Raw genomic sequence first — 24,082 nt, forward strand, 5'->3', positions numbered from 1 at the left:
CAGTTCCTGTGTAATAAAAATTGAGTTGCAATTGTAAGATTTATTGATGCATATATGCAAATTTAATGTTGTATGTTTATTGATGGTATTTGTTACGCAGGAATAAATTAATTATTAATTCAGAAAGTACTAAATTATTTACCTACCACCAACTGCACATCTGCACAAGAAAAGAATACTGATCAGTGATTGTGAAGGATTTCACACTGTGACAGGTCAACTGTTGTGGGGCTACACATCTCAGCCTGCCCTGCCATAGGGATTCTGTTAGGCGCAGTGGTGTCAAACTCATGGCCCTCCAGCTGTTGTGGAACTACATGTCCCAGCATGCCCTACCCCAGTTTTAGCAATCCCTTATATAAAATCTGTGGTAGGGCATGCTGAAACAATGACGACGATGACCGACCAACCAACCAACCAACCACGTGTTAGGGCATGTTAAAACTATGGCAGGGCAGGCTGGGATATGTAGTTCCACTGCAGCTGGAGTGCTACAGCCTGCCTACTCCTGCTCTATATACTGAAAGCTAATGTAGCTGAGAGGTTGCTATTGGCAACACCTCCATGATCCGTCCTGACATTATTATCAGCAGCCCTTTATCGATTCTCAGTCCCTCAGGCTCAGCTTCCCTGCCCGCCCCTGTCACGTGACCCCCGGAAGCAGCAGCGCGATTGGCCGGACACGGCCGCGTCTATCAGGCGACTGACCAATCGGAGAGAGAAGCGGGCGGGGTTTTCCGGCGGTGTCATGGCGGCGCCCAGGTCCGAGTGACAGCTTTTGGCCGGCCGCTGTGTGGAGGTGAAATCCGGGGTCAGCGCGGCAGACTCTCCCGGACTGAGATACAGGAGGCATGGGGACGGTGCACGCCCGGGTGAGGCACGGAGAGGGTGCTGCGGGCAGCTGCTGGTGACCTTCCCCGGGGGAAGGGGACCAGTCGGGTGTGGGGGGTGGTTACAAGATGCGGTTGAGTTTGGGGCACTGTGGAATGTGTAGAGGGGGTTGCAGGGTGTAATGACCCCTATGGTATCCTCATGAGGTCACTCAGATGATGTATTAGGTGCACCACAAATTCCTGGCACCCCCTAATGCTTGGGACTTGGCAAGGGGGAGCATACCTCCCAACTGTCACGATTCCGTCGGGACAGTCCCGATTTTCGGGTCCTGTCCCGACGTCCCACCCGCGGCAGGCATTGTCCCGCTGCGGGGGGGTGGCAGTTGGGAGACCCCCCAATGTAGTAGAATAGACGCTGTGCGCATGCGCACAGCGTCTATTCTCGTATGAAAATGAGGTCGCGGCTAATTAGCATAAGCCGCGCCCTCATTTGCATACGCCACGCCCCCTTTTCGGACGCTCGCGCGGCTTCGCCGCGCGAGTGTCCCTATTTCTTAACATGAAAAGTTGGGAGGTATGGGGGAGTGATGGCAGCAAGGCCTCCTATGCCAATTCCAACACTTACACGTTATCCTAGGTGCCCATAAGTAGTCACAACATTGGGGTAGTGTTATACCAATGCGTTTTGCAGCGCAACACAACCCTGATGCTGCTTGCTGTGCCACCAGACCTGTATCCCCCACAATAGATGATTAGGAAGTTACTAAGGGCGAGATGCTCCAAACATAAAATGCCGTAAAAATACAGTTTTCTGAGATTTTACTGCATTTTCATATGCAGCAAAGCCCCACCGCCGGGGCTTCGCTGTGGGGGGTTACGCCAGTTCTACATGTCGTAACCCCATAGAAGTCTATGGGCTTCCCTTCGCTTCCGCCTCGCCAAACCGCTCCACCTCCCCCCCCCTCCCCCACCTGTGTCCGGGCAGCCTCCTGCTGTGCTGCCCGCTCCAGTGACCTCCTCCTCCCTGCACCACTTCCGGGTGCAGGGAGGAGGAAGCGGAGCCCTGGCAGCCAGGTAAGGGTCCAGGGAGGGAGGGGGGGACCACTGCACATCGCCGGCCACAACGCAAAGGACAGCTTTTAACACAAGAGCTGTCCTTTGCGTTAATAATCGCATTTGTGGCAGAGGATGATAGAGAATCCCACCCTAAGTATTAAATAATAATAACTTCTCCATGTATTTTCTCTCCAGAGTCTGGATCCCCTCCCTATGGAGGGGCCGGACTTCGGCTCCGCAGATGACGTTGCAGATCTGGTAGAAGTAGAACCCCAGAAAAAGCAGGAAATTTTGGAGAACAAAGATGTAAGTACCGTAGCCTGCCCTTATCGGTGCACATTGGTTACTTTCTCTAATTAGCAATCACCTTATTAGAAAGATATCCATTGGTAACGCTTTCTGTGTCTCAATAAGGTTGTGGTTCAACGTGTGCACTTTGAAGGCCTGGGAAGGACAAAGGATGACCTCATTATGTATGAGATTAGTGATGTCTTTAAGGCTAAGAATCTTATTGATGTAAGTATACAATGTTTCTGTTTATATATTCCTATTTGCATATGGTCATCTGCAGTGGCGGCTCTACCTTATGGAAGGAGGGGGCTGCTGCTGTCCGCGATGCAGGCACTTCCCCCTGCCGGTGCAGCACCTCCTGGTCCCCGTTACAGGCGTTCTGTGGGCTTCTTCAGCAACAGCCCATAGTAGGGATATCATAGTCCTAGTGCCTGTATTACACAGATGATAGGCACAGGGACCTGCGCATGTCTGCAGTACCGACATAGGATTTTACGGGCTGCCGAGGCATCCTGGAGGGAAGGAACACCTCCCAATTTGACGGACTTGGTGACTGGCAGGTCAGACTTCCAATAGGAAGTCACTGCCGGTCACAGTGAAGCCAGTGCAGTCTCACAGACTTCATCTGGCTTCACTACAGTGGTGGATGTTACCTGGGGGGGCTGCAGCCCATAGGTAAAAACCACCACTGGTTATCTGTATTTTTAGCGATGCCTGGCTATGGGCAATAGTGGTTAATACTGTATGGACTATGCACTAATTTCTAGTCCACTTTTGTGGGATATATGGAATAATCTGCAAAGATATTGCAGTCATACCAAAAACTTTTGAGCCTTACAATATGCTTTCACAAAGACCTATAATACTCTAAATCAGATAACATTATACATCAGAACAATTAATAGTTCATTCACAGATTAAGCTGTAAAAAAAAAAATAATGACGACTGTGGGGAGAAAGCTAATAGTGAGCATAATTAATATAACAACATCCTAATACCAATATTTTCAAACTCCTAATGTAATGCAATAAAAATATTATTATAATAATCAGTTATAATAATACGACCACGTCAACACTGCACAATGCTTATCTAGAAATGAGTGAGTAGAGCTTGAACATCTGGTTTACTGGGCTTCGGCCAACTACTTTACTGCTATTGGGGAGGGGGTTGTTTGCATTACATATTTCGGAATTACATATTTAATTTGGATTGATGCAATTACTGTGCACAAATCTTTCATTTACCAGGTCATGACAAAGTCCCATAATGCCAGGGAGAAGATGCTCCGAATGGGGATATTTAGAGAGGTGGAAGTCCTGATCGATACTTGTGAAGGTGAGTGTAAGCGATAAAGCAGATTCTAAATATGTATAGGATGAAATAACAGGGTCTATATAAGTGAATCCTTTATATCAACCATAAGGCTGTAAATAAAAAACAAAATGAATTTGCAAATCATCCTATTTGCTCACTGATGTAGATTTTAAACAAAGAACAACCTGTCGCTCTTTACTCTTACGTTCTAGGTGATGATGCTCTTCCAAATGGTTTGGATGTCACGTTTCAAGTCACAGAGTTGAGGAGGTTAACCGGGAGTTATAATACCATGGTTGGCAACAACGAAGGCAGTATGGTACGGCGGGTTTATTTAAATGATCACTTTGTTACACAATAGTGGTTCTAATTGTGTTAGGTGCCATCTTTTCTGTAAAAATGCCAATTATATACCAATATTTTATTGGTACTCTTTACCTAGCACAGCGCCCATGATTTTGATCGTGGGCATCGCAGGTAAAAAAATTGCGGGCATCGCGGCCATTGAATGCACTAAAAATCGGGTGCGACGTGACCGACGCGATGCCCGCGATTTCCCATTAAATGGTTTCATTTTAGCCATTAACAAATAAAATGGTACTCTTTACTTATCACGGCGCCCATCGCGGGCATTGAATGCACTAAAAAATCGGGTGCGACGCGACGCCCGCGATTTCCCATAGGGAACAATGTTAAATGTCTCAATTGACCCGATTTTCATGTTCAATGCCTCAATTGACCCGATTTTTCCATAGGAAACAATGTTAAATGGCCCACAGAGGCCAAATAGCCACCCTGAAGTGTGAAATGGCCCCCACAATTGTTAACGCCACCCCACGATCAACGTCAACCCGAAGCGTGGCGAGCCCGCGAGGGGCGGCGGTACGCGTCCTACGACCTTTTCATACCCCCACTATCCACGTCGGCGTGGAGTTGAGAATAGAATAGTGTGGCGAGCGCAGCGAGCCACCGAGCCCGAAGCGTGGCGAGGGGACGCGGATACCTTCACAGGTAAACGCGTCCCTTCGCGGGCTTCACAGGTATCCGCGTCCCCTCGTGGGGTGGCGTTAACAATTGGGGAGGCCATTTCACACTTCAGGGTGCCTATTTGGCCTCTGTGGGCCATTTAACATTGTTTCCTATGGAAAAATCGGGTCAATTGAGGCATTGAACAGGAAAATCGGGTCAATTGAGACATTTAACATTGTTCCCTATGGGAAATCGCGGGCGTCGCGTCGCACCCGATTTTTTAGTGCATTCAATGCCCGCGATGGGCGCCGTGATAAGTAAAGAGTACCATTTTATTTGTTAATGGCTAAAATGAAACCATTTAATGTCATAGGGTCTATGTGCTTAAGCCTTGAAGAGAGATAAAGGGGAAGGTAATAGAAACAATCACTCTGCCCCTAACTGCCATGTCCCATGCAGGGTTTTAAAAAATTGAAAGAAGCTGATTGGTTGGTACTTTTGGGTCTGTTATAAGCCCTGTCGAGAGATAAAGTACCTGCCAATCAGCGCCTGACACTTTTTTCAAGCAGCCTGTAACATGGCAGTTAGGAGCTTATTGACTGGTACTTTGTGGCGCATTTATCATCATAGAGCGATGCCGGCGCGGTGACATTGCCGGACATTGCATTGTGGTATTGTGCAATACCGCCAGGATGTAAGGGCCCACGGACAGGGCTCCGAAAGGAGCCCTTCCATGCGAAGCCCTGACCTGGAAGCCAGGGGTTCTGCGCATGCGCGGTTATGCGCTGACCCCCGCCGACCCCTCTGACTGCACTGCCCCGCTCGGCAGTGCGATCCCGCAGCCATAGGCTACAATGGGCTATCGCCATCCCAGAATGGCGATAGCCCAGGGATTCGAAGCCGGGCTGCCCGATGTTTAAACATTGGCCAGCTTCGCATCCCCCATAGAAACCTATGGGGGATGTGGCCGGCGGTGCTGCAGGGGGGATCGCAGCAGGGATCGGAGATTCGTGCTGTGGTCCCCCTTTGATACATTTGGGGGGATACTTAATATTTGCGGCTAAATCCCGAAAATTGGCGTTTTCGGGGATTTAGCCGCAAATTTGGTTTGATAAATGGGCCCCATAATCTCCTTATACTTTATCTTTCTCCAAGGCTTAATGCATAGACCCCTTTATCACTCTCCGCTGTATCTCTCGCCTAGGATTAGTACATAGACCCCCATGTGAGTAATTTATCACCTGGTTTCTCCCTCTAGGTTCTCGGGCTCAAACTTCCCAATCTCTTTGGTCGCGCTGAAAAAATGACTTTCCAGTTCTCATACGGAACCAAGGAGACATCGTACGGCTTGTCGTTCTTTAAGCCTCAAGTTGGAAACTTTGAACGGAAGTAAGAATTCGCTTCTTGTATGTAATCTACTGTACTTAAAGGTGCCATTCCATAGGAACCCCTTTCCTTACCTCCTTACCTGTAGCCCAGAGCCGGCTTGTGCAGCTGCTTTTGGTGCTGGAGTTCTCAGTCTATCCAAAGCTCCATCAGAGCTGTATGGAGAAACTAGAGATAGCTTGGAACATACTCACCTTGAGTTCTGTCCTGTACCCCAACCCTCTGGTGACACCTCTCCTTTATACTGTGGTTAGAGGTACAAGTTATATTGTTCAAGGGATTTCCCTTTTAAAAAATATGGGATGAAGCCTGGGAACACATCCTTGTAAATGGAGTTACAGAATTACCAAGGCGTTAAAGTTCTGTTGGTCTTATCGCCTGCTCACATCTGAAGCAGCCAATCGTGGGCAGAACATTTATTAGAATGCAGTTCGCATGGAGGCTACCTGGTCAATGTTTATGGTGCACCAGTCAAATTCCTACTCCTGTGATAATCCGCTCCCCGTAAATATGGCCATCCCCAACGTATGTTTGTGGCGGTGGATTCAGAATATATTTTTAAACTTTTTTTTTTTTTTCCTTTATAGTTTCTGTGTCAACTTATATAAAGTAACCGGACAGTTCCCATGGAGTTCCCTACGCGAGACAGACAGGGGCATATCTACTGAATTCAATGTAAGAAACCTTAATGATTGAATTCATGCCTGTTTCCTGAACACACCGTGGTTCTGTGACCTTGTCTCCTACATTTTGTTTTTGACATGTCCGTTTAAAAATTGCTAATTTGATGGTTATTTGGCTCTTTATTATTATTATTATCGTTTTTTTATATTGCGCCACAAGGGTTCTGCAGCGCCTAATGAAATAAGGCAGCTGTCCTTCTCCATCATGGAAATTATTATGTTTTTTGTTGTCAGGTTTGGGGTTTGTATAATGATTATACTGAGCACATGACTATAGTTATTATTTATGCCTTGGTCATTTGAGCCTCTGGTTTAAGTCTTGGTCTCCACCTGTTGCCATCGGTTATATTGCAGTTCCCACTATGGAAGACCAACCATACTCTGAAGTGGGAGGGCGTTTGGAGAGAACTTGGATGCTTAGCACGGACGGCGTCATTCGCCATACGGGAGGAAAGCGGACATTCGCTCAAGTCTTCTCTATCGGTAAGACCTCATCTTAGTCGCAGAAACAACTCCTCTTCCTGTAAGTCGTGTGCAAACAAGGCCCTGCGTAACATGAATTTCATATGTGAGTATCTGCAGTGATGCACCTTTTTGTCTTAGAAAACACACACAAATATGCAAAGCACATGTTACAGTTTAGCCTCTTTGGGCGGCATGTACTAAAAAAAAAGTGGTAAAAAACATTGGTTTCTGTGTTTACCGCATTTTCAAATTCACGAAAGGCCCTCCCAATGGGGCTTGGCTGCGGGGGATTGCGCCAGCTCTGGTCTATGAGCTTCTCTCCGCATCGCTGCCATGTGAGGGATCCGACACTGATCCCTCCCAGCATGCCCTGCGGTCGCCAGCTTCTCTGTCCATGCACAGTTGGACTTCTGTTAGAAACAAGGAAGTCCAGGCAGCGGCAGAGATAGCAAAGGGCAGCTCTTATTGGGAGAGAAGCACTTTGCGTTGCTCACCGCTAATGTTAGTACATATGCGCAGGGATGTACCTCCTGCCCTTTTTTTACGCTCATTACGGTTTCCAGCTGTGCTTGCTAGCCGAGCTATATTCCTGGGTCACTGGATCTGGTTTTTTATTTTTCGTGGGACCTTTCATGCCGAGGTGCGACTAGGGTTAACTCATCAATAACCCAGGTCATGCCGGCGGTGTGAAGGGGAGTATAAGCTGTATAGAGTAGTTCTCTTACCAAGGCAACTGCAAGCAAACTCCCTTATGAAATGATGCAATGCAGATAGGATCTATTGCTGGTTTTTAATGTCCACATGCAGTAAACATGTTGAAGGAATAACCTTTTACTTCAGAAATAATTACAGCTATAATCATCAGGATGTGTCTGTGTTTTGTTTTTTCGTTTTTGCTAGCACACAATGGTGGTCGATTCCCGTAACTCTACTATACTGCCAAAAAGAGGAGCCTTACTGAAGATCAATCAGGTAAATTTCCTGCCTGGAATAAACTTCTTGTTTAATGGACCTTATTCCTGTGTAACATCCGTTCGCAAGCCCTGCGTGTGAATCCACCTTGCGAATGGGTGGCGGCCGGCCACCATTCGCAAGTCAGGGTTCGGTTGACTCCCAAGGGTGCAAATTCGCATCCGAATGAGTCAACCGGCATAACCCCTCAATGTGTAATCATTTTGTTATGTTATGTTGTCCTCTGCAGTCATGTAATAAGCTAACATTTCTCTGGCGCCTTTATTCATTTGTCGAAGCATAGAGTTTAACGATGCATGGTATAATATACTCAAGTACAAGGCTCTAAGATGCTTCCATGACCCTTATAAAGGCACGATGACGCTGGTTCCTGCTGAATGTACTTGTGCAGGACCGATACCAGCATGCTGGATATGATGGGTAGGATACCGCGATCACCATGACGTTTTGTGCTTTGCAGGAGTTAGCCGGATACACCGGAGGAGACGTCAGCTTCCTAAAGGAGGACTTTGAGCTGCAGCTGAACAAACGGCTGGCATGGGACTCGGTGAGGTTTCTTTTAAGGTTTTATAAATACTGTGCGCTGGGTACGCGCCTGTAAGGGAAATCCTTCTTACCTGTGCACATGGGGTTACAGGAATGTAGTAGTAGTTTGTTTGTTTATAAGGCGCCACAAAGTGTCCATACATAGCAAACAAAGAACAAATGACAAGGTAACGTACAGGGTGTGTTGATAAAATACAGTATAGATAGGGGTATAGCTGGTAGAACTAAAATCAGCATCAGTTCAGAAGTAGGTGTCGAAATTGTCGAGGAGACTGAAGATGAAGTAGAGGAAGGGAAGAAGAGGACAGGAGCACAGGTGAGTTAAAGAGGTAGGGTGAGTACGTGAGGCAGGAGGACCCTACTCATAAGAGTTAACATACTAAAAATAGGTGGGTGGACGAACGAAATACAATAGGATAAGTAGGAACAGATGGAGGGGTAGGGTAGGCAGGATAGGAGGAGCTAAAGAGGTTAGGAGGAGGAGGGATAGGCTAGTCGGAAGAAGTGGGTTTTGAGGGGGCGCTTGAAGGAGGTAAGGGAATCAGATAGCCTGATGGGTGTCGGGAGGTTGTTCCAGTGCAGGGGGGCAGCGAGAGAAGTCTTGGACACGGGAGTGGGAGGAGGTAATGAGGTCAGGTGGCGATCGGCGGCGGAGCAAAGAGGACGGGAAGGAGTGTGGATAGAGATCAGTGAAGAGAGGTAAGGAGCTGTGGAGGAATGGGATCTTTTAGCCCAAAATCCATTCTCCTGACTTTTTACCAAAGAGTGTTTTGGCCCACAGCAACCAGATTTTAACCATTGGAAAATGAAATCAAACCTTTAATAATTTGTGTCTTATATGTGAGACTCCTCCTTACCAGTGGCAATTATTACTAGGTGCTGTCCACATCTCTGTGGGGAGGAATGGTGGTTCCCATTGGAGACAGGCCATCCAGCATTGCAGATCGGTGAGTAGCACAGAGAACCTGTATCCCTACATACCGCAGTCTTACTGGTTCAGCAACAGAATCAATCCTATGTGGATCACATTATGTCCGTCACAACTTGTGGTTTCATTGGCAGCTTCTATTTGGGAGGACCGACCAGCGTGCGGGGATTTAGCATGTACAGCATTGGACCCCAGAGCGAAGGTCAGTAGATCTATGCAGAATATCATCATCATTTTTTTTCTTGGAGGTAAGAATTATATAGCCTTGTTACTCTAGAACAAAGCCCCTCTTATAGGCCCTACACACACAGCGACATTGTGAGTATGCGTTTGCTCCGTGCTAGTGAAATCGCTTAGAAAATTCCCAGGGATCTCTACGTGTGTAGGCCCCATTAGAGGTAGAATTACATATCTGCTGAATGGAACTGGACAGCGCCACTTAGTGGCCATTTGAAGTCTTTCTTCTATAAACTTCTAAGTGTCTGATGCTCCCACCATTCTTTTAACCTTAAACAGACTAAGAAACCCAACCCTTAAAGCCCCCCCCCCCTCCCCCTCCCTTTTCCTTTCACCTGGAATAACCAAACCGAGTCATATATTTATGGCGAATTAAAGGTCACATTTATTAATCAGATTACAAATATAATCTTACTCGCTTAGGTGGCAAAGATAGCACTGCGGTCCACCAGCCCTCCAACGTAACTGAATCAAGACGTCCGGGGGGGGGGCCCTTCTCACAACTGAAACATGTAACCGCCCGGGGTCCCCCAATTACCCCCTCCGACGCCAGGCCTTGGATCTCCTTTTCCTGGCGCCAAACTTTGGCTGGCCCGCAGTACTTCCGCCTCTGTTAAGACAATCTCTGCTGTAACCTCGATGCTGTTTGGATGTTGCACCTTCTTCGTCCAAGGGTGGGTGGGACAATCCTTACGGTGTGCACTCTTTGCTCTCGCTGATCCTTCCCCTATACCTGTCCTGTTCTTAAGTATGAGTCTACTCCCATGGGGAGGTGCCTGCTACCTTTTTCGGTACTTGTGGAGTATCACGGCTCCCACGACCTTGATCGTATGATAAAAAATCGCATTGCATCGCATACGATCAAATCGCATGCGATGCGATCGCACCCGTTTTGCACTGAAATGCATCAAAATGCATTGAAATGTGTAGTAAACATGTGAAATGCCCCCAAATGGCATTTTTCATAGTGTACCACCCCCACTATCAACGTCAACCCGAAGCGTGGCGAGCGCAGCTTGCCCGCGAGGGGCGGCGGTACGTGTCCTATGACCTTTTCATACCCCCACTATCCACGTCGGCGTGGAGTTGAGAATAGAAAGTGTGGCGAGCGCACCGAGCCATCGAGCCCGAAGCGTGGCGAGCGCAGCAAGCCCCGCAATGGGACGCGGATACCTTCACAGCTATACGCGTTCCCTCGCGGGCTTCACAGGTATCCGCGTCCCCTCGCGGGGCGCGCTGCGCTCGCCACGCTTCGGGCTCGGTGGCGCGCTGCGCTCGCCACACTTTCTATTCTCAACTCCACGCCGACGTGGATAGTAGGGGTATGAAAAGGTCGTAGGTTGCGTACCGCTGCGCTCGCCACGCTTCGGGTTGGCGTTGATATTGGGGGTGGTACACAGTGAAAAATGACAGTTGGGAGCCAATTAACATGTTTCATAATAATTTTAATGCATTTGGATGCATTTAAGATCAAAAACGTATGCCATCGCATCGTATGCCATCGTATGGCATCCGATGCGATCGCATACGATTTTTGATCAAAAATGCTGAAAAATCTGTAAAAATCGCATCGTATACCATCGTATGCCACTACATATGGCATACGATGCCATACGATGGGAGCCGTGATACTCCACAAGTACCCCTTTTTCTCTTTCCTTTCCCTGCTATCTCCCTGCCCCTGCCCTAATACCAGCAGGACAATGGTAGCACTTCATGGCCTTGGGAGCCCAGACTAATAGTTTGCGGTCTCTCCCGGCTAGTCGCCGCTCGCTCCTATTTCTTGGCATTCACTTTGAATAAAGCGCCTGAGACCCAAAAAAATCCATATTTTAAATGACGAAGCGCATTCTGTACAATATGAATAAAATTTGCAGCCTAATGTCATTTTCTAACCAAACTGTCAAACTACAATGCACAAGGAGGTCAGGCATTAGCCGGCTAGTGGGATCTCCATGTAGCACATGACAAAAAAACTCAGCTGTTATTCCCCATCGCTCGCTTCCTGCCAGCAAACAAATATGAAGGGGTAAATGAACTAAAGCTTTTCAAAATGTAAAGCGGTGATGTTGCCCATAGCAACTAGGGATGCCAATCCCGGGGCATTTTTTCAATCCCGGGAATCGGGATTGAAAAATGCTCGATCCCGGGATTGACATCTCCCAATTTTACAGGCAGTAACAGAAGGCCCTGTCCCCCCACTCCGGCTGCCCTGCCCATTAATTTACTTACATGGCTGGGTGGGTGGCTGGGAGCAGGGCAGACATCCGCGGGTGAAGGGAACGGGAGCAGGCGCAGACATCCGCGGGTGAAGGGAGCAGGGCAGGCATCCTGTGGGCTGGTGGCATCGGTGGTGGTAGCAGCAGAGCCGCCGGTGCTGCAGACATGCTTCAAAGGTGCGCACCGTGCGCGGTCGCAGACACTCTGAAGCGGATATGGGCGGTGCAGCCTGACGGTCAGAGGTCACGCTGCGCTGCCCATACCCGCTTTGAGTCCAGACTGCAGGCCAGGTATCGGGATCTCCTGGGCAGCGTCTGAGCGCTCGCTCAGACGCTGCCCGGCATTAGATATTCACATGTGCTGGTAATCCCGGGATTGGAAGGTCCAATTACAGGATTCAAATCCCGGTGTTTTTTAGGCCAAATCCCGGGATCCCGCCGATCCCGGGATTGGCCACCCTAATAGCAACCAATCAGATTGATAGCATTTTCTCGGAAGTAATGATAGACTAATGGCGTGTACACACGGGTGCGATATGGCTTCCGATGTTGACGATATAGTGCACATCGGAAGCCATATCGTATACCAATTGAGTACTTTTCAGGGCTTACGAGCCCGATGCGCTGCCGATGCGCGCTCCCGAGTGAGCGCAAATCGGCAGCGACATAGTGAGGGCAGCCAAGACTATATAGTGCAGATCTGCACTATATAGTCTTTGTGCCTGAATACTCACTATAGCTCCGGCGGCCAGAGGGAGAGGGGCTTCTCCTGGGGCTGCGCTGCAGGGCTGATGACCCGGAAGAAGTCCGCATATAGAGGAGGGCGGGGGGTGTGGCCTTATGTGTGCACGGCGGGGGGGAAGCTGTTTGATGTGCCGCGGCCCCGGGTGTCGCAGCACGCTGACATCCCGGCACCCTGGTGACAGGTACTGTCCTCTGCTCTACTACACGGTCGACATGCTGCCGTGCGATGCGAGTCCCGATGCCATCAGATCGCATCGGGACTCGCATCGCACGGCAGCATGTCGACCGTGTGTACACACCATAAATCTCATTTGTTGCTCTGCAGTCACAACACAAGGGAGTGTATCCGAGGCAGCAGGGCCCCAGCATACAGGTGGATATAGACCCTTTCTACAATAGGGAAATCGGATTTTAGGTTCCACTTCTTGTGCTGCCCCACGGGACATGTTATTGGAAGTGCATGCAGTCTTTAGTAATTGTGAAAGGACTTTGGCTGTTGCGTTTTGTGTCTGGCGTTTGCTACCTGCGAGCGTCATTATAATGAGACTTATCTCCTGGGCGATTTATGTTCCTTTCAGGTGACTACCTGGGTGGTGAAGCATATTGGGCTGGGGGTGTACATCTCTACACCCCACTACCTTTCCGACCTGGCCGAGGCGGATTTGGGGATCTCTTCAGAACACATTTCTTCCTGAATGCTGGAAATCTCTGCAACCTGAATTATGGTATGGGAAATACACATTGGAGAACATCGTTGTGTGTCTTGGCTGTTAGATGTTGTATCGGAGTTTGTGTGAATGTTAAAATAGATGACTTGAGGTTGGCCGCTAGATAACTTGTCAGTTGCTTGCATTGATTTCCTTCACTGCCTTACCCAGGTGAAGGCCCAAAAGCTCACATTCGCCGGCTGGCTGAGTGTATCCGTTGGTCGTACGGTGCGGGCATTGTGCTGCGGCTTGGAAACATTGCAAGGCTGGAACTGAATTACTGCATCCCCATGGGTGTCCAGAGCGGCGACAGGTTTGTTCCCCTGATCACTGGGAAAGATATTATTGATACAGAGAAAATAGAAAATACTGGTGTGCACTCTAAACCAGGCCTGTCCAAACTGTGGCCCTCCAGCTGTTGTGAAACTACACATCCCAGCATGCCTTGCCATAGTTTTAGCATTCCCTAATAGCAAAACTGTGGCAAGGCATGATGGGACTTTTAGTTTTACAACAGCTAGAGGGCCATAGTTTGGACATGCCTGCTCTAAACACTAAGAACTGACAATCAGAACAATTATCGCAAATTTAACATGGATTACAACTGAGATTCTTAACCCAGTTTTTTTTCCCAAAATATATGGACATACCTACCCTGCCTCGGTGTCCTTATCCGGTGGCTTCCTAACATTGCTAAGGTTTAAGGCCAGAACACAGGACCAGCCCAGGGCTAGCACAACTAATAAGAAGTAGCCTTTTAAGTTTTTTAAAAGGTGTTACACCAATAAGCAGTAGCATCTATGTGATAAGTGTTACATAGGTTAGAAATAGTAATTATAGGGACAAATGTAATTGGGTGTGCGAATCAGAAAGTGGGAGATTTTGGGAGAGTCTTCCCATTTTTTTTTTTTTTTTAAAGCAGCAATCAATTGCATGGCAAAATCAACCTGGTTTTGCAGTGTAAATGATTGCCGCTTTAAAAAAAATATATGGGAAAACTCTCCCAAAATGTCTCACTTTCTGATTCGCACACCCTATTACATTCGGCCCAATGGGCCTTATTCAGATCTGAGCTCAGTACAAATTTGTTTGGAAATTGGGCAAAACCATGTGCACTGCAGGTGGGGCAGATGTAATATGTGCAGAGAGTTAGATTTGTGTGAGTTATTTTTTTTTCTGTGCAGGGTAAATACTGGCTGTATTTTTTTTACACTGCTATTTAGATTTCAGTTTCAACACACCCCACCCAAATTTAACTCTCTCTAGACATGTTACATCTGCCCCACCTGCAGTGCACATGGTTTTGCCCAATTGCCAAACAAATTTGTACTGAGCTCAGATCTGAATAAGGGCCTTAGTGTTAAAAAGTGGTACATTAGTGAAATGCATCCTTTGAATTAGGTTCCTATCTGTGATTGGCAAATTCTATAAGGGGGCTTACTCTCTACATGTCAAGGCAGCTGGAGTTCCACTACTCTCTACATGTGCCCTCCCCATCAGCTGTAAACCATTCTTCAAGCTGTAGGAGAGCCAGTATCAATGTTAGAATACAGAGAAAAGTCCTGCGCACCACCAAATTGACTATATATTTAATAGATGTTAATTTATTTGGTATTCCAAGTCGGCCAGAATTTTCTCACAGTTAGGTACTGCTGCTCTAGTTGGGATTGCTCAAAGTCCCAAGAGAAGAGAAGAAACCATAGAAAAATAGAGATGCGCACCCAACTGGAGTACAAAAATAACAATTTATTACAATTGCATACGTACAATACAGAAATAAAGATAAAAATATGTAAAAATACAATAAAAAACACACACAAAATATGAAAATATGGGTACCTTACAGATGACCTGGTGCTGCTATGTCCTGTCCTCCCAGTTGATGGCGCTGATTAGCCAAATTTTCAACTTTATCCGGAGTATGGTTATTTCAGGCAAGCTGGTCACAGTGTAATCGATGGTCCCGAATCTCTTAAGTGTATTGCCGGTGTCCTTGTACTCTAACGCGTTTCCCCGCTTTTAACCCCTTCCTGACACAGCATGTTTTTGCCTTCCTGTCAGAGCCCTTTTTTTCAAATCTGACATGTATCACTTAAGTGGGGATAACTTTTTTTTGCTTTTACTTATCCCAGTGATTTTGAGATTATTTTCTCGTGACACATTGTACTTCAAATTAGTGGTAAATTTGGGTCGATACAGTCTGTGTTTTTTTGTGAAAAATACCAAAATGTCGTAAAAAAATGGAAAATTTAGCAATTTGCAAAATGTTAAATTTTCTGCTTGTGAGACAATCATACCACTCAAAATAGTTAATAACTAACATAGACCATATGTCTACTTTATGTTTCCATCATTATTTCAACTTCCTTTTATTTTTTTTGGACACTAGGAGGCTTACAATATGAATAGCAAATTTTCAAGAAAATTTCAAACACTGATTTTTTTAGGGACCAGTTCAGTTCTGATGTGACTTTGAGGGACTTGTATGTGAGACACCCCCATAAATGATGCCATTTCAAAAACTGCACCCCTCACAGTATTCAAAACAGCATTTTGGAAGTTTTTTAACCCTTTAGGTGTTTCACAGGAATTAAAACAAAGTGTAGGTGAAATTTCATTTTTTTTGCAGATTTGCAATTTTAATACATTTTTCTAAGGAACACAGTAGATTTTACTAGAGAAATGTGACTAAAAATTGATTCCCCCAATTCTTTTGTTTTAATAAATATCCTATATGTGGCCCTAGTGTGCACGTTGACCAAACCACAGGCTTCATAATAGAAGGAGCACCTACTTGATTTTGGAGCCTCCTTTTTATGAGATTATTTTTTAGGCACCATGTAGGTTTCTAGGCACCATAAGATGCTAAAAGTTAGGAACCCCCCCACAAGTGACCCCATTTTGCAAACTACACCCCTCAGGGAATTCATCTAGGGGTATAGTGTACATTTCAAACCCCCAGGGGTTTCACCAATTTTGATACAACTGGGCTGTGCAAATGAAAAATTACATTTTTTTACACAAAAATGCAGTTCTGGCTCAAAATTTTTCATTTTCATAAGGTATGAAGGAGAAAAAGCACCCCAAAATCTGTGCCCCAATTTCTCCCGAGTATGGCAATGCCTCACATGTGACCAAAAAATACCAGTTGGGTGCATGGCAGGACTCAGAAGGGAAGGAGTGATATTTGGATTTTGCAGCACAGATTCTGGTGGAATTTTGGTGGGTGCTATGTCGCATTAGCAAGACCCCCGAAGCACCAATACAGTGGAACCCCCCCACAAGTGACCCCATTTTGCAAACTACACCCCTCAGGGAATTCAACTAGGGGTATAGTGTACATTTCAAACCCCCAGGGGTTTTACCAATTGTGGTACAACTGGGCAGTGAAAATGAAAAATTTAATTTTTTACACAAAAATGCAGTTCTGGCTCAAAATTTTTCATTTTCACAAGGAATGAAGGAGACAAAGCACCCCAAAATCTGTGCCCCAATTTCTCCCGAGTACGGCAATGCCTCATGTGTGACCAAAAAATGGCAGGACTCAGAAGGGAAGGAGTGATATTTGGATTTTGCAGCACAGATTCTGGTGGAATGTTGGTGGGTGCTATGTCGCATTAGCAAGACCCCCAAAGCACCAATACAGTGGAACCCCCCCACAAGTGACCCCATTTTGCAAACTACACCCCTCAGGGAATTCATCTAGGGGTATAGTGTACATTTCAAACCCCCAGGGGTTTCACCAATTTTGATACAACTGGGCAGTGAAAATGAAAAATTACATTTTTTTACACAAAAATGCAGTTCTGGCTCAAAATTTTTCATTTTCACAAGGAATGAAGGAGACAAAGCACCCCAAAATCTGTGCCCCAATTTCTCCCGAGTACGGCAATGCCTCATGTGTGACCAAAAAATGGCAGGACTCAGAAGGGAAGGAGTGATATTTGGATTTTGCAGCACAGATTCTGGTGGAATGTTGGTGGGTGCTATGTCGCATTAGCAAGACCCCCAAAGCACCAATACAGTGGAACCCCCCCACAAGTGACCCCATTTTGCAAACTACACCCCTCAGGGAATTCATCTAGGGGTATAGTGTACATTTCAAACCCCCAGGGGTTTCACCAATTTTGATACAACTGGGCAGTGAAAATGAAAAATTACATTTTTTTACACAAAAATGCAGTTCTGGCTCAAAATTTTTCATTTTCACAAGGAATGAAGGAGACAAAGCACCCCAAAATCTGTGCCCCAATTTCTCCCGAGTATGGCAATGCCTCACATGTGACCAAAAAATACCAGTTGGGTGCATGGCAGGACTCAGAAGGGAAGGAGTGATTTTTGGATTTTGCGGCTCAGATTCTGGTGGAATGAATGGTGGGTGCTATGTGGCATTAGCAAGACCCCCGAAGCACGGTGAAATTATGAACCTAATAATCCATAGATGTGTGGTATATTTTAAAACACTCCTTTATACATAGGCCGGGTTTGTCGGGGCAAGTGTCACACTGGAAAATAGTTTGCTTTCTTATTCCCTTTTTATAGCAAACTTTGCACCTTTTTTGTGTCCTGCCCTTTTTTCCAGTGGAGAGGATTTCATCAGGAAAATGCTGCCCTGGTACAATACGGGGGCCAGTACTAGAAGTACTGGGGCCCTCTGCCTGCTGGTTCCCAAATATTAGGCCCTTTATGACTTCCTCTTGAAAGTGCATAAATGTCCCCCTCTGGCTGGTAGAACGGAATAGCACGTAAGCGTTATACAGTGCCATCTGGATGATATACACGGCCAGCTTCTTGTACCAGATTTTTGTTTTCCGCAGGGCACTGTACGGCTTCAGTACCTGATCTGAAAGATCCACTCCGCCCATGTACCTATTGTAATCCAGGATACAATTAGGTTTTGAGGTGTGGGTACTGGTACCTCGTACAGGGACGGAGGTGGTACTGTCTCCGTGAATTGTTGTCAGTATAAGGACATCCCTCTTGTCCTTATATTTGACCAACAACATATTTTCGGTGCATATTCCCCTGCTTTCACCCCTTCTCATTACTTGGGCAATGTGCGTTTTTGGGAGGCCTCTTTGGTTCTTGCGCACAGTACCGCAAGCTGCTGTACCTCTTGAACCAAGGGCCTTAAACAGGGGGATGCTGGTGTAAAAGTTATCCACATAGAGGTGATAACCTTTATCCAGGAAGGGGTGCACTAAATCCCAGACAATTTTTCCACTAACACCTACGAGGCAGGGGGGGCATTCAGGCGGTTCAATTCTTGAATCCTTCCCTTCATATACCCTAAACCTGTGAGTGTACCCTGAGGTGCTTTCACACAGCTTATACATTTTTATGCCATACCTTGCCCTCTTACTGGGAAGGTACTGGCGGAATTTAACCCTTCCTTTAAAATGTATAAGGGACTCGTCTATGCAAATGAATTTATCTGGGATGTACATCTCTTCAAATTTGGCACTGAAGTGATCAATGACCGGCCTGACTTTGAATAGCCGGTCAAAGGTGGGATCATCTCTGGGTGGGCACTGTGCATTATCGTTGTAATGCAAAAATTTAAGGATTAACTCAAAACGAGTCCGGGTCATGGCCATACGGTAAAGTGGGGTGCTGTACAGAACATCTGTACTCCAATATTGCCTAATTTCTGGCTTTTTTACTATGCCCATATGAAACACCAGACCCCAAAACGTCATCATCTCTACTGCATCTACTGGGGTCCACCTAGCAAATGATGACGTGGGGTTTTGAGCAATAAACTGCTGGGCATATAAATTAGTTTGGTCCACCATTAAATTTATAAAATCATCAGAGTAAAATAATTTGAAAAAGTCAATTTCTCTGAGACCTGTGGAATCAAATTGGATTCCTGGGATGGCCAAAAACTCAGGAACCTGGGGCTCAAAATTGTCTGGTGGTGGGGTCCATACGAGATCAATTATTGGGGGGGGGGGTCTCAGCTGCTCTACGGGGGCGTCTTTGAGGGGGTCCCTCATCACTAGAGGAGGAAGAGGAGCTTAAGATGAATCCTTCAAATTCCCCGCTTGCCTCACTGGCTGTGTCAGAGTCAGAGGCAAGCATGGCATATGCCTCCTCCGCTGAATACATTCTTCTGGATGACTGGGATGACCTTTGGGATGACATTTGGGATGCCATTTTTATTTTTGTGTTTCTGGTAGTGAAATGTTTCAACACGTGTATAGTGTAGGGGGGGTACAAACTTTATTTCAATGTAGTATGTAGTGTGTAGTGTGTATGTAGTGCAGAAAAAAAAAAAAAAGGTCCTGCGCCAAAAATTGAGCACAGATGTTGGTCAGTAACGTCCGTCACTGAACAGCGCTTAAAGGCAACAGGAATTTGATCAAAAAAATTTGATTAAAAAAAGACCCCACAGCACCCTCAAAAAAAAAAAAAAAAAAGGTGATCAGTGATGCGACACTGATTACCAGTGAGGGGCAGCAGGTGCACAACCTTTGGTGCAACTGACAGTGCAACTGGCAGGTATATATAAAAAAAAAACCTCTGCACCCCCAAAAAGTTGCTGATCACCTCAGATATAGTGATCAGCACAAAAGGGGGGGGCAGCAGACACAAAATATAGCACTCTCTGTCACTATCTCTCTCTATCTCTCTCTATCTCTCTCTATCTCTCTCTATCTCTCTCTATCTCTCACTATCTATCACTCTATGACACTGCAGCAGCAGCACTGACAGTTATATATATAAAAAATAACCCCTGCACCCCCAAAAAGTTGCTGGGGGTGCACAAAAGGGGGGCAGCAGACACAAAATATAGCACTCTCTATCACTCTCTCTCTCTATCTCTCTCTATCTCTCTCTATCTCTCTCTATCTCTCTCTATCTCTCTCTATCTCTCTCTATCTATCACTCTATGACACTGCAGCAGCAGCACTGACAGTTATATATATATAAAAAATAACCCCTGCACCCCCAAAAAGTTGCTGGGGGTGCACAAAAGGGGGGCAGCAGACACAAAATATAGCACTTTCTATCACTATCTCTCTCTATCTCTCTATCTCTCTATCTCTCACTATCTATCACTCTATGACACTGCAGCAGCAGCACTGACAGGTATATATATAAAAAAAAACCCTGCGCCCCCAAAAAGTTGCTGATCAGTTAATTTATACTGATCAGCACAAAAGGGGGGGGGGCAGCAGTCAGTTGCACACGCAGTACAGCTGTATATATATAAAAAATATATAGCACAATCTGTCACTATCTCTCTATCTCTCTATCTATAACTCTATCACACTGCAGCAGCACAAAATATAGCACTCTCTGTCACTAGCCCTCTCTATCTCTCTCTATCTCTCTCTCTCTATCTCTCTATCTATAACTCGAACACACTGCAGCAGCACAACACAGCACAGCACAACACAGGAAGTCACAAGAAGTAACAAGATCCAGGAACGCTACAAGCAGTGATCAGGTAAGTGTTTGCAAGGATCAGGTCAGTATATCGCGGCAGATAGGCACGGTGACCGCACTGCACGCAATTCCAGACCGGAATGGCGTCTGCAGTGCAGTCACCGTTAGTTTAAATCACCCTCCATGGCTGTGATTGGTTCGTCGGTTCGACGAACCAATCACGGCCTTTGGGGGCGGGTGGGGTGAGGTGGGGTGACACCAGTGTCACCCTTACACCCCGTGGTGATTGGTGCTGTACTTTACAGCACCAATCACCACCGATCCCTGTGTCACCGGCGAACGTTATTCGCCGGTGACACAGAAAACGCTGTAATTGGCTGTTCACACTGAACAGCCAATCACAGCGATCGCCGACGGGGGGGCGGCATCGCAGCCCCCCCTGGGCATGCAGGGACATGTCTGCTGTCAGGGACAGCAGACATGTTTAAACTGTCACCGCGTCTATAGACGCGGTGACAGTTTAAAGCCATGACGTACATTTACGCCATGTGTCGGGAAGTACATCCCGGCCATGACGTAAATGTACGTCAAATGTCGGGAAGGGGTTAAATTCTCAGCGGCTTCCTCAGAGAGTCTGCAAGTGGCAGACTCTTGCAGACTCTGAGGAAGCCGCTGAGAATTTAAAGGCTGGGAAACGCGTTAGAGTACAAGGACACCGGCAATACACTTAAGAGATTCGGGACCATCGATTACACTGTGACCAGCTTGCCTGAAATAACCATACTCCGGATAAAGTTGAAAATTTGGCTATTCAGCGCCATCAACTGGGAGGACAGGACATAGCAGCACCAGGTCATCTGTAAGGTACCCATATTGTCTGCCCCCCCCCCCCCCCCATTTTTTCATATTTTGTGTGTGTTTTTTATTGTATTTTTACATATTTTTATCTTTATTTCTGTATTGTACGTATGCAATTGTAATAAATTTGTTATTTTTATACTCCAGTTGGGTGCGCAGCTCTATTTTTCTACAGTATCAATGTTGATGGGCGCTGGCATTTTAAATGAAACCACATTTTTACGCGTATTCACTTTGCAGTAGTCAAATCGTATCTCCTTTTTAAAACAACCCAGTAAAACCATCTTAACTCTTTGAGTGCCAAAGGAATATGTCAAAATAGGTGTTTAAAATTGGCAAGCAAACATTTGTATTCATCACAATGACCTGTAATGTTACCTTATATAGGAAATATGATATTTTTTTTACACAACATTTTTATTTGAATTTATATAACAAACGTGAGAGAGGATGGGATTTTTAGCAGATATTTTGTGCATGTCTCACTGAGATGTTTGCATTCAAAGGGTTAAGACTTGAATACTGCACAGAGGTCTTTCCTGCAGACCTGTGTTGCATTTGTGACATGTTTTTTTTTACACCTAGCTTCGGATTTTTTGTAAGGAAGAAAATACCGAATACATATCTGCTCTTATTGCTGTATAATTATTATTGTTGTTTATTTATTTATAACCAGGTCTTATATAGCGCACACATATTCCGCAGCGCTGTACAGAGTATAGTTGAGCACTCACATCAGTCCCTGCCCCAGTGGAGCTTACACTCTATATTCCCTACCACATGAACACGCGCATACAGACATTCTAGGGGTAATTTGTTGGGAACCAATTAACCTACCAGTATATTTTTGGATTGTGGGAGGAAACCGGAGTACCCGGAGGAAACCCACGCAAGCACAGAGAGAATATACAAACTCCGTGCAGTAATGCACCGTCCACGATATCCTAATGCTATCATTGTGTATTTCTTTTGTTACAGGATATGTGACGGAGTACAGTTTGGGGCTGGAATTCGGTTCCTGTAACCCGGCCCATTACGAGACAAGCACTTCATCCAAATATCTCAGCAATATTTAAACGGACAGTTGGTTTTATTACTGTGTTGTCCAGCCCCATTAATGTACTATATTTTATGCACCTGAGCTATTAAAAAGGAAACGTCTAATGTGGATTTAATTTGTTTGTTGTGATTACTTAAAACAAAAAATGGTTCTCTGTATAATAGAACAGCTACAGATGTGTCTCCATACACCCAGCATCAATACGCCAAGTGGCGTAAGAGATCTGCGCAGAGTGATGTAGCGTAACAACTTTTACCTAAATTGTGTGACTTATTTGCACCGCAGGCACACCAAAAAATACCCTTCAATCTCTACCAGAGACGCCAGGCGGTGACTATAACACACAGGAATTAGTCTACAATATGTACAGTTATGTAGATAAAGCACAACGGAACAAAGCGTGGAAACAAACCCGTGGTCCCTGCATAGACTTAGTCGCACACAGATGTAAAAGTGTTGCTATCAGATTGATTAGTGCAGTCTTAGGAAGCAGTTTGGTCGCATTGCAGTCTAGATGGGTATTTGACCAAAAACAATACCCAGCACAAGGAATCTGGACATTTGGTGGAACTGTGGCAATAATGTTTTGAGGACACGTGTACTGTATACTTTTTTTATGAGATGTGGTTAAAATCCTAACTTGCGACCAGAATTTAGACATTGATAGAGATGGGGAAAGGGCAGGTAGCTATATATTTAAGAGCCCCCTGTTGGGCTTCCCTCCATCAGGCTGCGGGTGTCGTTTTTTTTAGAAGCAGGCAGCCATTGAGAGACTGTGCCAGTGGCATTTCACATTTATTGCCGGCCATGAGAAAATCTGAGCTCGTGGGAAGGCATTTTAAAGCGGATTTTCATTGTAGGGTAACTCTGTTTTTCTGGGGCCGATTCTAGTGTCTTCGGTCCCCAGCGTATACGCACTGGGCACTGATGTTTCTGCCCTGTGCATATTCTCATATGGGCCGGTGCAGAGTTTCTGTGTGGGCACTTTTGCCAACCTGCAGAGTGGTGCTCGCAAGGGGTGGTGGCGGCGGCGGCGGCGCTCCGACATGAGAATATCCATCATTTCATGGGTGTCTCAGTGAAAACGCCATGGACTTCCCCTGCTGTGGAGACATGCAATGGTATGTGTCTTGGTTACACATCCCCTTGCATGGTTGGGAGGAGAAACGATGGTGGTGGTGGTGGTGGGGATTCAGCGGGGCAGCCCCACAACTGCTCGTATGCTGCGTTCTTCCCTACTTACTGAGCAGATCAGAATTAGGGTCTCTGTACGGTGGCAAGCACTGAAACGATGACTGAGACGTTACACTCTGCCCCAGATCCCCTTGTGCAATGCCTGATAATAAACGGGACATGTGCTAACACTTAGAACAGCATCTGAATCCACTTCTATGTAAGAAAAGGATCTGGCTATG

General features: G+C 46.1%; 1 protein-coding gene across 1 annotated transcript; it reads left to right on the plus strand.

Moving 5' to 3' along the window:
* The first annotated feature begins 694 nt into the window (after nucleotides 1-694).
* SAMM50 (SAMM50 sorting and assembly machinery component) lies at nucleotides 695-22,777 on the plus strand. The gene is made up of 15 exons (XM_083181260.1): nucleotides 695-872; nucleotides 2,085-2,195; nucleotides 2,304-2,405; nucleotides 3,432-3,519; nucleotides 3,711-3,817; nucleotides 5,726-5,856; nucleotides 6,441-6,528; nucleotides 6,891-7,019; nucleotides 7,902-7,973; nucleotides 8,434-8,520; nucleotides 9,396-9,466; nucleotides 9,582-9,649; nucleotides 13,226-13,372; nucleotides 13,526-13,667; nucleotides 22,586-22,777. The coding sequence occupies exons 1-15, from the start codon at nucleotides 852-854 to the stop codon at nucleotides 22,629-22,631; spliced, it is 1,410 nt and encodes a 469-aa protein (XP_083037386.1). The 5' UTR covers nucleotides 695-851; the 3' UTR covers nucleotides 22,632-22,777.
* Nucleotides 22,778-24,082: the final 1,305 nt, after the last annotated feature.

The sequence above is a fragment of the Crinia signifera genome, chromosome 4, assembly GCF_055691185.1.
Source record: "Crinia signifera chromosome 4, ASM5569118v1, whole genome shotgun sequence".
Classification (NCBI taxonomy): Eukaryota; Metazoa; Chordata; class Amphibia; order Anura; family Myobatrachidae; genus Crinia; species Crinia signifera.

What these genes read in the sequence shown, in the direction of transcription:
- SAMM50 (XM_083181260.1), top strand. Translation starts at nt 852, where the DNA reads ATGGGGACGGTGCACGCCCGG. An exon ending in AACGGCTGGCATGGGACTCG is followed by an intron (nt 8,521 to 9,395) that starts GTGAGGTTTCTT and finishes AATTATTACTAG; the next exon opens with GTGCTGTCCACATCTCTGTG. An exon ending in TCTCTGCAACCTGAATTATG is followed by an intron (nt 13,373 to 13,525) that starts GTATGGGAAATA and finishes TGCCTTACCCAG; the next exon opens with GTGAAGGCCCAAAAGCTCAC.